The 12,797-nt window shown below is 48.8% G+C and overlaps 3 protein-coding genes across 3 annotated transcripts; 2 read left to right on the forward strand and 1 right to left on the reverse strand.

The window, feature by feature from the left end:
- Positions 1-2,182: 2,182 nt before the first annotated feature.
- Positions 2,183-2,599, forward strand: PHATRDRAFT_36269 (predicted protein; the record flags this gene model as incomplete). Its single annotated transcript, XM_002180701.1, has 1 exon — positions 2,183-2,599. The coding sequence occupies one exon, from the start codon at positions 2,183-2,185 to the stop codon at positions 2,597-2,599; it is 417 nt and encodes a 138-aa protein (XP_002180737.1).
- Positions 2,600-3,151: 552 nt separating this feature from the next.
- On the reverse strand, positions 3,152-9,547 carry PHATRDRAFT_36270 (predicted protein; the record flags this gene model as incomplete). Its single annotated transcript, XM_002180897.1, has 5 exons — positions 3,152-4,956; positions 5,052-5,527; positions 5,610-5,690; positions 5,869-7,667; positions 7,745-9,547. 5 exons carry the CDS (start codon positions 9,545-9,547, stop codon positions 3,152-3,154), a joined length of 5,964 nt encoding a protein of 1,987 aa, XP_002180933.1.
- Positions 9,548-11,055: 1,508 nt separating this feature from the next.
- PHATRDRAFT_46336 (predicted protein) lies at positions 11,056-12,767 on the forward strand. Its single transcript, XM_002180702.1, has 2 exons — positions 11,056-11,635; positions 11,770-12,767. The coding sequence occupies exons 1-2, from the start codon at positions 11,158-11,160 to the stop codon at positions 12,657-12,659; spliced, it is 1,368 nt and encodes a 455-aa protein (XP_002180738.1). The 5' UTR covers positions 11,056-11,157; the 3' UTR covers positions 12,660-12,767.
- The last annotated feature ends 30 nt before the right edge of the window (positions 12,768-12,797 follow it).

Consider the following 12,797-nt stretch of genomic DNA (forward strand, 5'->3'; position numbering starts at 1 on the left):
TATGTACCAACTCCCACTGTTAGCATAGTGGGTCATCAATGCACGATCCGTCATTGCTGTCCAGGCTCGATTGCTTTCCCTATAAGCCTCTACATTATCTTCCGACGTGGGCCAGTATTGACATCCAGTAAACAAATATGGATGCTGGGTTATTCGCCGCAGATTCCCAGTGACAAGAAAGTCGAAAATTGGTCCTTCAATGTCAATCAAAGTTGGGGGACTACTGGTTGTCAACACTTGACCAAGGGCCAATCCTTGATACTGAACAATGTCTTTGTTGTTAAACGCAATGAGTTCCGAAGGCTTCCTGCCTGATTACTCTCTTACCATTTGTGGGACTGGATCCTATCACTCATCCATATAATGCTTTCCTGTATCCTCTTCCATTGGATTCCCATAGTTGTTTTGCGAACAAATCATGTTGTACAATAAGGCCAACACAAATCCAATGGTTCCATTGCTATCCTCAACATGATTACCATTCACATTATCATTGTTATCAGTGACCTGTCGTGCAGACGTGTTGCAATGGTGTATACCATAACAGATATGCACAATCTTGTGGCTGTGGTCAAATCCAGCATTTACTAGCTGTCAACAAAAAAGGCAACCAATAGCAAAAATCAACCAATTGTGAAGCATCAAGTTAATTAGAAACAGTAATTCTGCCAACCACCCTTTAGCACGAGAATTCGAGAAAGCGGTTTCATTGTCTACCATCCCTGAAAAACAGTAGTGAGTCTACCCAATGTGTTGGCAACGTGTTTTTTGGGGGTAGAAGAAACCGTCGGGTTAGCGGGAAGAGCTCGAAATTTAGCAAAATATGGCATTGATCCGGATACTCGTGATGCGGAAAAATTGAGTCGGTTTAAAATCCGACTTTACAGTTAAATCCGACCCCAATTTAGAGTCGGATTTCGAATGCGACTCTAAAATTAGAGTAGGATTTCAGAAAGCGACCCTATTTTAGAGTCGGATTAAAAATCGGCCGTTCCAATTAGGGTTGGGTTTCGAAAGCCGCTATTAACAGTAAATTGTTTTTTAAAAACTTTACGGATACGTATAACAACAGCCAGTATCACTGAAAATTTTATCATAGCAGCGTTAAGTGGAAATGTCTTCTAATTGTTTTATGTCGATTTTGATTTTCAAGAGATTTGAGGCACGCCCCTGTCTGTATGACGTCAGCAAATTAGGTATCCCAGAGGAGTAGCTTTAACCCTATTCCGACGTAGCCAGCCACGACCACCTGAACGTTGTTGGCAATGCCCTTGTCCTGGGCGCGGTTTATGGATGCGTGACTGTTCGGTTTCGGAACGCTCCGTTGATGTTCTGCGTTCCGTGAAAAGTGACCTTGTGGCTTGCGCATCGTTTATAATTCAACCATAGACTTACGCCTCAAAATCATCATTCGTTAAAAGCGCATTCCGACGTAGCCAGTCACGACCACATGAACATTGTTGGCGGCTTGCTCGCGTCCTGGGCGCGGTATATGGATGCGTGACTGTTCGGTTTCGGAACGCTCCGTTGATGTTCTGCGTTCCGTGAAAAGTGACCTTGTGGCTTGCGCATCGTTTATAATTCAACCATAGACTTACGCCTCAAAATCATCATTCGTTAAAAGCGCATTCCGACGTAGCCAGTCACGACCACATGAACATTGTTGGCGGCTTGCTCGCGTCCTGGGCGCGGTATATCGATGTGATCCGTTGTGACGGACTCTGTAGCCATGACTTGATGATACCTTTAAATCTATGAAAAACCTTACCTCAGATTTAATGCAACGTTGAATGGTTTTGTCAGAATTCTGTTCTATTTTTTTCATGCGTTCAATAATTCTAGACAATGAGAAACAACTCTCATATATAGCCTTACGTTCCACGACACAACGATATTGGTTGAACCTGGCCACTCCTTGAAAGATCGTCTATTTCGATAATCACTCAAAGTACAAAGAGCAGCTATATTTATTCCTGCAATACTCAGAATATTCCTTAGTAGAAAGTTACTCTCTAACACCAGAAATACAAGCTCATATTTCCAGGGAAACCGAACAGAGGTGCGTTTACAAGCCTACTCACTTTTATATAATTTCTTGTCTCAGTCAATGGTCTGACTTTACCGTTAGATCGTTTATTCGCATTTTTTTACTTCAGTGTTTGCTTTTCATCGTCTCAACATCATGATGATCAACAACAATCCCTTGTTCCGTGGCGGACTAGCAGCGTTGCTGTTCCTCTCCTGTACGGCCGCCATCTTCCGTAACAATCAGGCAGGAGCGCCTCAGGCAAACTCTGCCTCGCTCCAAAAGCAACACGCCATCCGGGAACAAACGTTCATGGTACCCTTTGACGAGAGCACTGGGACTACCCCTGAATTTGACCAAGAGGGGGCTGAAATCGTCCGTCGTCTCGGGGGTTACGGTTACGACAAAGGCCGCGACAGCGACAAGTCCAGCAAGGACAGTAGCAAGTCTAGCAAGGACAGTAGCAAGTCTAGCAAGGACAGTAGCAAGTCTAGCAAGGACAGTTACAAGTCTAGCAAGGACAGTTACAAGTCTAGCAAGGACAGTAGCAAGGACAAGCACCTCCGAGGGTAAGGGATCCTACAGGTCCTCCAAGGACAAAGGAAAGGGTGCGAGGCATAAACTCCTTCCTTGAAGGGAAAGAGTCTGATGAACTGCTGTTTGATATTTGGTGTACCAAGCCTTCATTAGGTATATGATTTACTGACAGTGCCCTTTCTGAGGGATTATATTTTGCGTATTTTATCAGGAAAGGAAGGATTGATTTATTGTAGCTTCATTATAGCTGTCTTCTAATACACTTACTATTAATAGTGACATCAACTTGGTCAGTCTGGACAGTATATGCGTTGAAGTAGAGCGTACAAGCTTTCAGGAATGGGTTGGTCTGTTCTGTCAACCTTTTTACCAGCGTGGGTAGACACAGCTTTTACAAGTGTTGTTTCGCTGAAAAAGGACTACTAGGAAAGATTTTATATACCCAAGACAGCCAAACATATGTTTGTGGACTTCTCTAGTTCTTTTCATGACACCGTTCCAAAGAGGATTGAGAGGTGAAAGAGTTGCCCAACACGGAAAATACTTGGGACTGGGTTCTGCCATTGTTCCTGTACGACGCCGTTCCGTCTAGTCTGCTTTTCTATTCATCCATTGCGCTGGAAACATGCCGTCTCGAATCATCATGCTGTGGCGAAACGCTCCAGGCATCTGTTGATCGTTGGAAAACGGCTTGACGAAGTAATGTATCGATTCGCGCGAATAGCTGTGCAGCAGCCGAGGCAAGCTGTTTTGATGCCACGGGAGAGAATCTTCCCAAGGATTTTGATGGATGCGAACAACGTATTTCCCGTTGGGCTCTTGTCTCAGAACAGAACATGGCCAATGAGAAGTATCGGCGTGATTTGTGTAGCCTTCTTCGTCCCAATATATGTACCGACTCCCACTGTTAGCATAGTGGGTCATCAATGCACGATCCGTCATTGCTGTCCAGGCTCGATTGCTTTCCCTATAAGCCTCTACATTATCTTCCGACGTGGGCCAGTATTGGCATCCAGTAAACAAATATGGATGCTGGGTTGTTCGCCGCAGATTTCCAGTGACAAGGAAGTCGAAAATTGGTCCTTCGCTGTCGTTGGCAGCTTGTGCCGTGATCCATGGACCTTGTGGTGGTGGGGGTGGCTTCCAGATTCTGACGTGCTGGTTCCAAGCGAGTTCAAACTCGGGTCCGTAATCAATAAAGACTTCTTCTCCGGGTAAAATATCTCGTGTCGCGAAGATTTCCAGAGCCAAACCTCGACCCGTCTCAAGGGCAAGCTCCTGGAGCGACTTTTTCCTCCAGTCGTCCGAGGTAGGATCCCATCCAGTCGACCAGCGATAATCTGCGTTCGGCCCCTGGGAGCTGCATACATTACTTCGAGAGCTACAATGATTAATAAGAACAGCATTGGTATCAGGGCACAAAAGCAGGGTGCTCTTGCAATGACCAAAGCAATAGTTGAGTAGCAACTGCGTTCCCGACTTTTTGCCACTCGAATCATACAAGTCTAGCGCGCTACGATCCAGGATTTGCAACAATGGAGCGGGGGTGACGAGTTCACCTTTGCGGATAGGGAACTGCGCAAATCCGCCTTGACCAATCGCGGAAATTGTGCTTTGTTTTGGTATCATGTTTTCCATACACATGCCATTGGCACGGATCCATTCCGGAGTGCGCATGTTAAGCCCTTGATGAGTGGCAAGATAATGAATGCGCTCTTTTTTGCTCTTGGCTTTGGCCAACATCTCGTCAAGCTCCTTTCGTGATTTTGGTAGTAGTTCTGCCGCCAGCGGTGCAGAGCTCGTTGGTACAATGAGCGCACCTTGAATATCAAAATCCAGTCCATTCTGTATCATGTCTACGGCCGCCGAAAAGTCTTCCTCCATGAAAATGCGACTGGTCCAATCCGGTATATCCTCGTCATCGTGCCGACAGTATCCGTACGAAAGGAACAACTCTTCCCCAGATTTTATATCACGATTGACCAAAAACTCACGTCCCCTGCTGTAGGTAAAGGCACCCGCGCTGGGATCCTTAAAACGGTCCACGAGTCCGTCCATGAACGGGGGTTTGGGATATTGCGAATGTAAGGAATCGAGTAAACAGTGATGGTTTGGGAGGGCTCCAAAGGCTATTTGATAATCCACCACGTCGGTACCGGCGAAATAGTTTACGTGATCCGGTACCCCTCGTCCCCACCAATAATTATCCCAGACATCAATCCAAGCTTTTTTAGCGTCCTTGTTGGCTTGTTTTGTGTCGAGGTAATCCTGAATGGGAATGGAAAGTCCGTCAGGACCACCGAGTACGGCGCCCCCCTTCGGTATGTCACGTGTCGTGAAAATACCGTACCCAGAATACCCCTTGAGCGAGGACGGAGCTAGCCACACGGTACCTTGGCGTAGTGTACAATAAAGTGTGAGAAGGCAAGTTTATATTTCCTGCAAAAGCAAAGGCCTCTACAGTCTGTATAGAGGAGTCTCGACGTACATTTATTTTTCGTGTCGGCGGCGGATCGCACCGTACCGGAAGTACTGACTGTTGCGGGAATCAAAGGCAAGTTGTTCCGACGGGTCAGTCCAGCGGCGACGAGCAAGCAGACAACAAGCACTGCCTTTCGTTGAGAAAGCGCCGCCCCCCAATAGGAACCATTCTTCCAGGAGTCTCCGGTTCGAGTATGCTGGGGAGTCGATAAGAAGGTGCCTTTCGCTTCCTCCGAAGGTCGTGGCCGTCGCATTTCCCTTCGGTGCTTTCTTGTACGACAAACGATTCTATCGCCGAGAAGTCTGATGAGTCTAATATAACACGAGCCTGCCGCCAAGGCTGGTGCTACTGGTGCTGCTGGTGCTGCTGATGGATTGCAACGTTTGCGGCAAGCAAGAAAATTGTCTGCGTGGAAGTGATGAAAGTCTACGGAAAGACGGGGACGAACGGGGCCACGTCCAACAGCTTGGAAAAAGAATGGGCTGTGACCAGGGGAGGTATTCTCATGTCAGCTGGTTTCATTGTCGATCGGATTCGAGACGACGGACAAAACGAGAAACGTACTTTTCAGTTACGGCCTTTTGGGACGCTGCAGTCCCAATGACAAGTATCGATATTCCAAATTGCCCTAAGAAGAAGGAATTACTTTGAAATTGTGTGTATATTAATTTAACGAAAAGAATATCCGTTCTGTCGGAGGTTCTTCTAATATCCACCGGAACCCAACGCTCTCTCCTCGGCACGCAGCAGACGTACGTGCGACGATTGTTCTATAAGTGGACCGACCGACGGCCGACAACAAAAGCCCGCTTCCCGACATCACCCCGATGATCGAGTCAAATGGTGCATCATGCGCGTCATATCGTCGCCTCTGTTGTGGAGTGGTGCTTTTTCCCTCCTCCCCTCGCAGTCAACCTCTTGTGAGGCCTCGCGACGCTCGACCTTTTCGATCATGCTAGCCACTACTTCCTGTCCACGTTCCTCCCATTCTTGTCGGTTGCGAACCGCGTAGTTCAAGTACTCGTCGGAAGATACACCAAAGACGCCGCATTCGCTTAGTTTTTTGGCCAACGGGATGATGTAAAAGTCAAAGAACCCCATCTCGCCCTTGTACCAGTTGTCGACAGGGTTCGCTTCGGCACGCCCCGACGTGTAGGCCTGGTAGCACTCAATAAAGAAACGTTCGTTCCACTTGCGGTAAATGTGCCAGTGCTGCATAGTGTGCGACACGTCGGAAGCCTGGATCAAGTGCTCGATCACAATAGTTGCCTTACGGTTGATATCATCCCGGCTATTGGTCGCGACCGTGTCTTCCTTGGCACGCTCGCTTCCCTGGGCAAAGGCCTTGTTCCAGCGCGCCTTACGAGCGGCACCGAGATCTTTGTCCATAATGTCGGTGGCCATGACCGAGTTGACGACAAGCTGACGGAAACGACGCAGCTCGTCCGGATTCGAAGCAATCTTGGTCCGCAACTTCTGGAACGAGTCCGACATTAGCAGATCCCAGGCAATGTCGACAGAATTCTGTTCAGCCACGGACTTGCCCTTGTAAAACGACGCAATATGGGTGCGTTCCTTGACGAGCTGTGCATTGGGCACACCGCTGTGGTCGACATCGTGGATCAAGGCTGAGAAGACACAGGCAAATTGCGTTAAAGGGTCCGACGTGATACCGTACGTGTGATCGTGTAGAGACGAAGCGAGCTTGTGCGAGTCCTTCACGCCGGCGTCGGAATACACTTCGTCGGGCGCCACGATGCGACTGAGGAGTTTGACGACCGACATGGTCACGTGTGAGGCATGCTCAAAGTTATGGAAGGGATTGTTGTGGTACATGGAAGCAATATTGACAATGTACTCGCGAAGCTCGCCCAGAATGTCTTGACCGAGATTGATAGAGTCGGGGTCTTCCTGTTTACTTGCCAACGAATGATCAAATTCCGGTAACTCGATGATTTCGCGAACCTCGTCTAGAGCCGTACCGTTACTTTTGCTAAGGTCACACTGAAATTCAATTTTGGAGACACTTGGCTTGAAAGACTTCTTCTTTCCCTTGATGGAAACGTTTCGCCGTGCTACCACTTGGCGAATCAACCGAGCGAGGACATCGGTATTCCAGTCCACCAGACGTTGCGTCTTTTCGTCGAAAAGGGCTGCCACTTCTGCACTTGGAGCGGAAGACACGTGTGATGCTTGGTGCTCGCGAGGCTCGATCCAGAAGGTTTGCATCCGGCCTTTGCCTTTGGCTTCAACAAGCTCGCTACGAGCCTTCAACCAGTGTTCCTTCCCGGCTTCGACAAGGGAATCAGCGGTTGTTTGGGAACACTGAATCTTGCTGCGGGCGCCGCTGCTTTCCATGCGGGCCGCAGTATTAACGGTGTCTCCAAAGAGTTGAAATCGAGTTTTCTCTCCACGCAATACACCGGCTGTCACCGGACCCGAGTTCAGACCAAAGCGGAACTGGAGGTCGCCAGTGTCCGGTCCGAGGGTAGTCTCAAGCTGCTTGGTTAGTTCAGCCATCTTGCTACGGCAGTCAAAAGCATATCGCGCCATGACGACAGCATGATCTTTGCGCGGTTCCGGGAGCCCTGTGACGGCAACGTAGGAGTCTCCAATGGTTTCCTGCAAATAAAGAGAACCGAGGATGAGTGATTCTTGCCCCCAAATTCTACTAAAGAGGCAGTTGGTAAAATACATACCACTTTGAAGACTCGGCGCTTGTTGGCAATCTCATCGAAAGCTCCATAAAGTGTTTCGAGAAGTCTGAAAACTTGAGCAGGCTCTCGGACAGATGACCATGCTGTGAATCCAGATATATCGGCAAACATGACGGTACAGTTGGGAAACAAATCGGCAATCGGTCGATCCACGTCGACTTCTCTAGCTTCCGCACTCTTGTCGCTTCCGCTACTTAAGAAAGACTTGAGTCGCCTCTTCTGGGGCTCCAATCCCACGAAAGGTAGGCCATGCTCGCCGGTTTCTCTTCCTTGAAAGAGACGATCCCGAACGTTAGACGGGAAAAGAGATGATACAATTTTTGAGGTTTGCACGGCTGTGGCCATTACTTTTTTCTGCCGACGCTCGACCTTCCAGTCATAAATGAGAAACGCCAGCAGCGTCAAGACAAAGAAAGCGACCGCGGATACGGTATAGATAATGGGCCCGTGCGTAATGAATTCATTTCGCATTTCGGTACTGGGGTAAACGTGGAGTGTATGCACACAGTAGTCTTCGCCCAATGGGATACCTGTGTACACTCCACTGTTGCTGAACAACTCTCGAAGGTTGTAAAGCGGAGCCGATCGTCGCATGCCATCAAAATTGGAGTCATGTAGGTCGCCGGGCCCAAGGTAGGTCGTGTTTGGTCCATCAATTTGGTAGGTCCAAACCTGGTTGCAAGAGTTCTCAATGACGACGACAACTCCTTTAGAGTCTTCATAGAGAATGTCACGAATCAGATCGCGCCAAAAGAATGTGATGACCGAAAATCCGACAATATCTTGAGGCTGGTCTACATCAATACGAACCTGACCGGGGGCGTCAATCATTGGGTAATAGATCTCGCTGAACGGTTCACTCGGATTGTCATCTTCCGAAATGTAGTTCTTGATCCAAAGCGCATCGTACTCAGCTTGGAGGATCTGGTCGGGGTTGTTGGGGTCCGCAACACCGCTGGCAGCGCCGATGACTACGTGCTGCTTCTCGAATATATGCTTGATGGTGGGACCCATCCGTTCGTGTGTCGAAGCGTCCCAGTTGTAAGGAAAGTAGATGGGTACAACTGGGGCGACTTGCCAGGTTGGCATGTATGGTCCACCAATTCTCTCTTGAGCAAAGTTGTCGTGAATAAGACCAAGCGTCTGGAACTCATCAATAATGATTCCTTTATAGTCCGGATTCCTTCGTTGAAGATCGATGCCTTCTTGTACCCAGCTGTCATGGTGAACACTGTAGTTTTGCCACGCTAGCTTTTCCTCTTCTGCTACAAAGACGTATTCGCCAATATACACCGCTTTGGAAAGGACTAGTAGCTTCGCTGCTTCTACAGCATACTCGGGTTTGGTGACAAAGGGCCAGGTAGAGTTTGAGTAACGGGCATATGCCATAATGTTGGCTATGAAGGCGTCCGTGGAGGAAAGCGTCACGTCCAACGTGCTCCCAATCGTTTCAAGAATTTGCGTGGAGTCATCCTCAAATTTTTGTTCGAATTTATCCTGTTCGCCCTTGCTCGTAAAAATGTAGATCAGCACAGCCACGGCTATCATGGAAACGACCAATATGAAGGCTACAAAGATACGAGTACGGGCGACTGCCCGCGTCTCTGTCTTGGCGATGGTTGTTTCTATATTCTCGCTGGCTCGAGAATGCTTAGCGGCCGAACTGCTACCCTCTGACGAATCGACATGACCATCATCGTTGTCTGAAACGCTGTAGGCACTCATTGAACACGAATCGTCCATTTCCGCCGCTGCGTTTTCTTGCAATGACTCGAGAGTAACCATAAGAAAACTCAATATTGACTCTAAGAGGGCGATTCCCTCGTTTTGTGTGACTGTGTGGCGCGAAACACCATAAACACCTTTTTGCGATTTCAATCAATGACCGCATGTCGGTTTTGCTTCTTGGAGGATAACCCTTCGGAATCTTCATGAACAGCTCGTTAGACACTACCACAAATAAGCACTGCGCTGGCGGGTCAGCCCGGGCCTGATTTGGTGAACCGTAAACGAATGACGATTTTAATATAAATAGGAATGAGCATAGCCCACGCAGCTTATCCTCGCGCCGGTGCTCGTCATTTTTTTCAGACGCCATTCTGATCATATTTCTACAATCATGACCTTTGGTGAATATTGAGATTTGCCACTCTTCCGAATTTCTCATTCGATTTATACAATCGTATCCTGTCCTGGTCGTAAGAAAGACGAACGAAGTTTAGTTTCAACCAGAAATGACTAAAATGAAAGACCGCCTCTATGTTGAAGGCAATCACCGAATGTATCTGTAAAATCAAGTCCTTCGAAAAATCCAATGACCGCATCTTCTCATTTGAGCCTCCCGAAGAATTTCGGTGCAACCGAAATCTTAGAGCATCTTTTTCGCGGGAATGTGAGAGCGTGTCAGGGAGAAGGCATTCGGATCAGGACCGAGCCACTTCTAAAGACTTCGCGAAGTCCCACAATGTCTGAGGAAGGGCCGTCATTTACGTACAACACTCTACCGGTGAATTACAACTAAGAGTAAATTAACAGAAAGTAGGACTACCCACGAGAGTAGCGCGTCACCCTTTCTGTCGTAGCAACTTGAGTGAAAGAAAATCCCTCAAGTATCAAGGAGCATTTGTAGGTTTGAACTTCTTGTAGACTGAACTTTGTGCCCTCATAGCTAGCATTAGCTATGGAAACTTAAAATCAGCAAGTTGGAATTGATACTATTTTGCACGTAACATTCCCATGGGCTTGGAGAAAAAGAACTTTTTTACTACTTTTCATGTCCACTCGCGACAATGCTCGTCTGGGGATGACTACCAAATACAAATGCTTACTCAGCCTGTCAGGGGTTGATTTGCAAATCCACCAACATGTATAGAGAGAGAGAGCAGCAGCAGTTGTAGCATACATTCTACCTTCCGCAACGGACGTGGACCGGAGAAGTGCGGCACTCGCGGCCTGTCTAGTAACGGGATACGACCCCTCACTCCTCACAAATCAGTGTTGCTCCAGGAGGCGACGCCCAGACAGCCGATAGCTGACGAGCATTTGCCCAGGTTTTCGTCGATGTAGGATTCTGGATTCTACGCGGACACAGGACTTGCGTCACCATTGCGTCAGTTGATAGCCTGACGTCATAGGATGAGTACGACGCGTTCTACGATGGTTTTACGTCACAGACTCAGGACACCGGACTTCCTTGTCGAGTATATGCACACGCGGTTTCGAAAAGTGTGTGACGTGTGCGTTGCGGTTGGGAGAGAAAAGGCCTTTGTATTGTAGATTCTCACAAGTGCGACCTACGTTCTCCGTTCCGCAGTATCCATTGTTGCAGTCCATTGTCACTACAGTTGTTGCTGTTGCTGTCACTATTATTGTTGTAGCTACTTTTGTGGAAAAACATGATGCGAAACTTTGCCAGTGTCTTATTGCTGTTGAGCAGCGGCGCGGCTGCCTTTGCGCCGGTCCAGCACAACGGGGTGCGTACCATCGCCACACCGTCGACGCCGCTCTACGGCAACACGAAGCAGCCTCCGGCCTTGCCACCGATCAAGGATATTTCCTACGGCGAAGAATCACGCAAATACCGTCGTACCGTGTACTCGCACGATGATTGGGTCAAGCACCGCTCGTCGGATCGATTCCTGCGCAACCTTCTCGCCATTGGCTCGTCCGGTGTGTACAAGTCGCTCGCCAAGGAAGTCCTGGCAACGACGGGAGTTGCGACCTTCATCGTTTTGTATAACTGCCTGGTGGGAGGATACACAGACTTGGAAGGTATCAAGCACTCGGCGCTTATTGAAAGCGTATGGGCTCCCTTGATGGCCTTGCCTTTGGCGCCCTTTACGCTCTCCAGTCCCTCGCTCGGTTTGTTGCTCGGTACGTCCCAAGGGAATTCTCTCGGATAGACTCGGCATCTAGTCCTCTCGTTCTTGTCGTATATCGCTCACATCCTGGCTCTCTTGTTGCTGTTATTGGCTCTCTTGTTGTTGTTATTGTTGCTGTTATCAAAGTCTTCCGTACCAACACGTCCTACCAACGTTGGGACGAAGCGCGAAAGAACTGGGGAATGAACATTAACCACACCCGCGATCTGGTCCGCATGGGAACCAGCTTTTATGACAATGCCGCCGTTTCTTCCGAACAACGCGCCAAGGATTTGAAGGCGTTGAGTCTCGCGACCTGGAGCTTTGTCCGCGCCATGAAGCGGCACCTGTCTCCCGAAAGCGAAGACGAACAAGATTTCCGTCGCGAGCTTTTCGAACGTCTGCCGGCACCTCAGGCCCAGGCCATTATCGACGCCGCCCATCGTCCCAACCGTGCCTTGTTCGATCTGTCGGTCGCCATTGAAAACTTGCCCATGCACTTTTTGCGAAAGAACCAAGTTCACCAAGCCGTCACCATCTTTGAAGACAATCTCGGTTCCTCCGAGCGACTCTTGACGTCGCCTGTCCCTCTCTTCTACTCCCGCCACACGGCCCGGTTCTTGTCCTTTTGGCTTCTCCTTCTACCCTTTGCGCTTTGGGATCCTTTTGCCGGGACATGGAATCACGTGGGTATGATTCCCGCCACCGCCGTCATTTCCATCTTTTTGTTTGGTATCGAAGAACTAGCTACACAAATGGAAGAGCCCTTCACCATCCTCCCAATGCAAGCCTTTTGCGACAAGATTGGCAACTGGTGCAACGAAATTGTCTCGTGGCAAGCAGGTGATAACGGTATGGCGGTCAACATGCCGAGCATGATTTCTCCCGAAGGTTTGCCTGAACTTAAGGAACCAGCCCCGGTACCCGCCATGGCGGTAGCCTCCGTCGCAGCCGCAATGCCCGTCATGGCCAACGGAGACATCAACGGTGATACCACGGGAATCACCATGGATCAGCCGCACAATGCCATTCCTTAGTGGACCACTATTTGAATAATGGAAGGCTCGTGGACCTGGGTTCGGTACAATGCAATGCGTTGGAGAAGGATTATTATTTCGTACTTTTTATAGTCTGTTTTATTCCCCAACGTTCTTTAGGTCTCCTCTGTTGCCGTT

Source organism: Phaeodactylum tricornutum, chromosome 10, assembly GCF_000150955.2.
Source record: "Phaeodactylum tricornutum CCAP 1055/1 chromosome 10, whole genome shotgun sequence".
In the NCBI taxonomy this organism is placed as follows: domain Eukaryota; phylum Bacillariophyta; class Bacillariophyceae; order Surirellales; family Neidiaceae; genus Phaeodactylum; species Phaeodactylum tricornutum.

Coding starts and splice junctions, on each gene's coding strand:
- PHATRDRAFT_46336 (XM_002180702.1), top strand. CDS start 11,158: ATGATGCGAAACTTTGCCAGTGTCTTATTGCTGTTGAGCAGCGGCGCG. Junction 11,636..11,769: donor CTCGCTCGGTTTGTTGCTCG/GTACGTCCCAAG, acceptor CTGTTATCAAAG/TCTTCCGTACCAACACGTCC.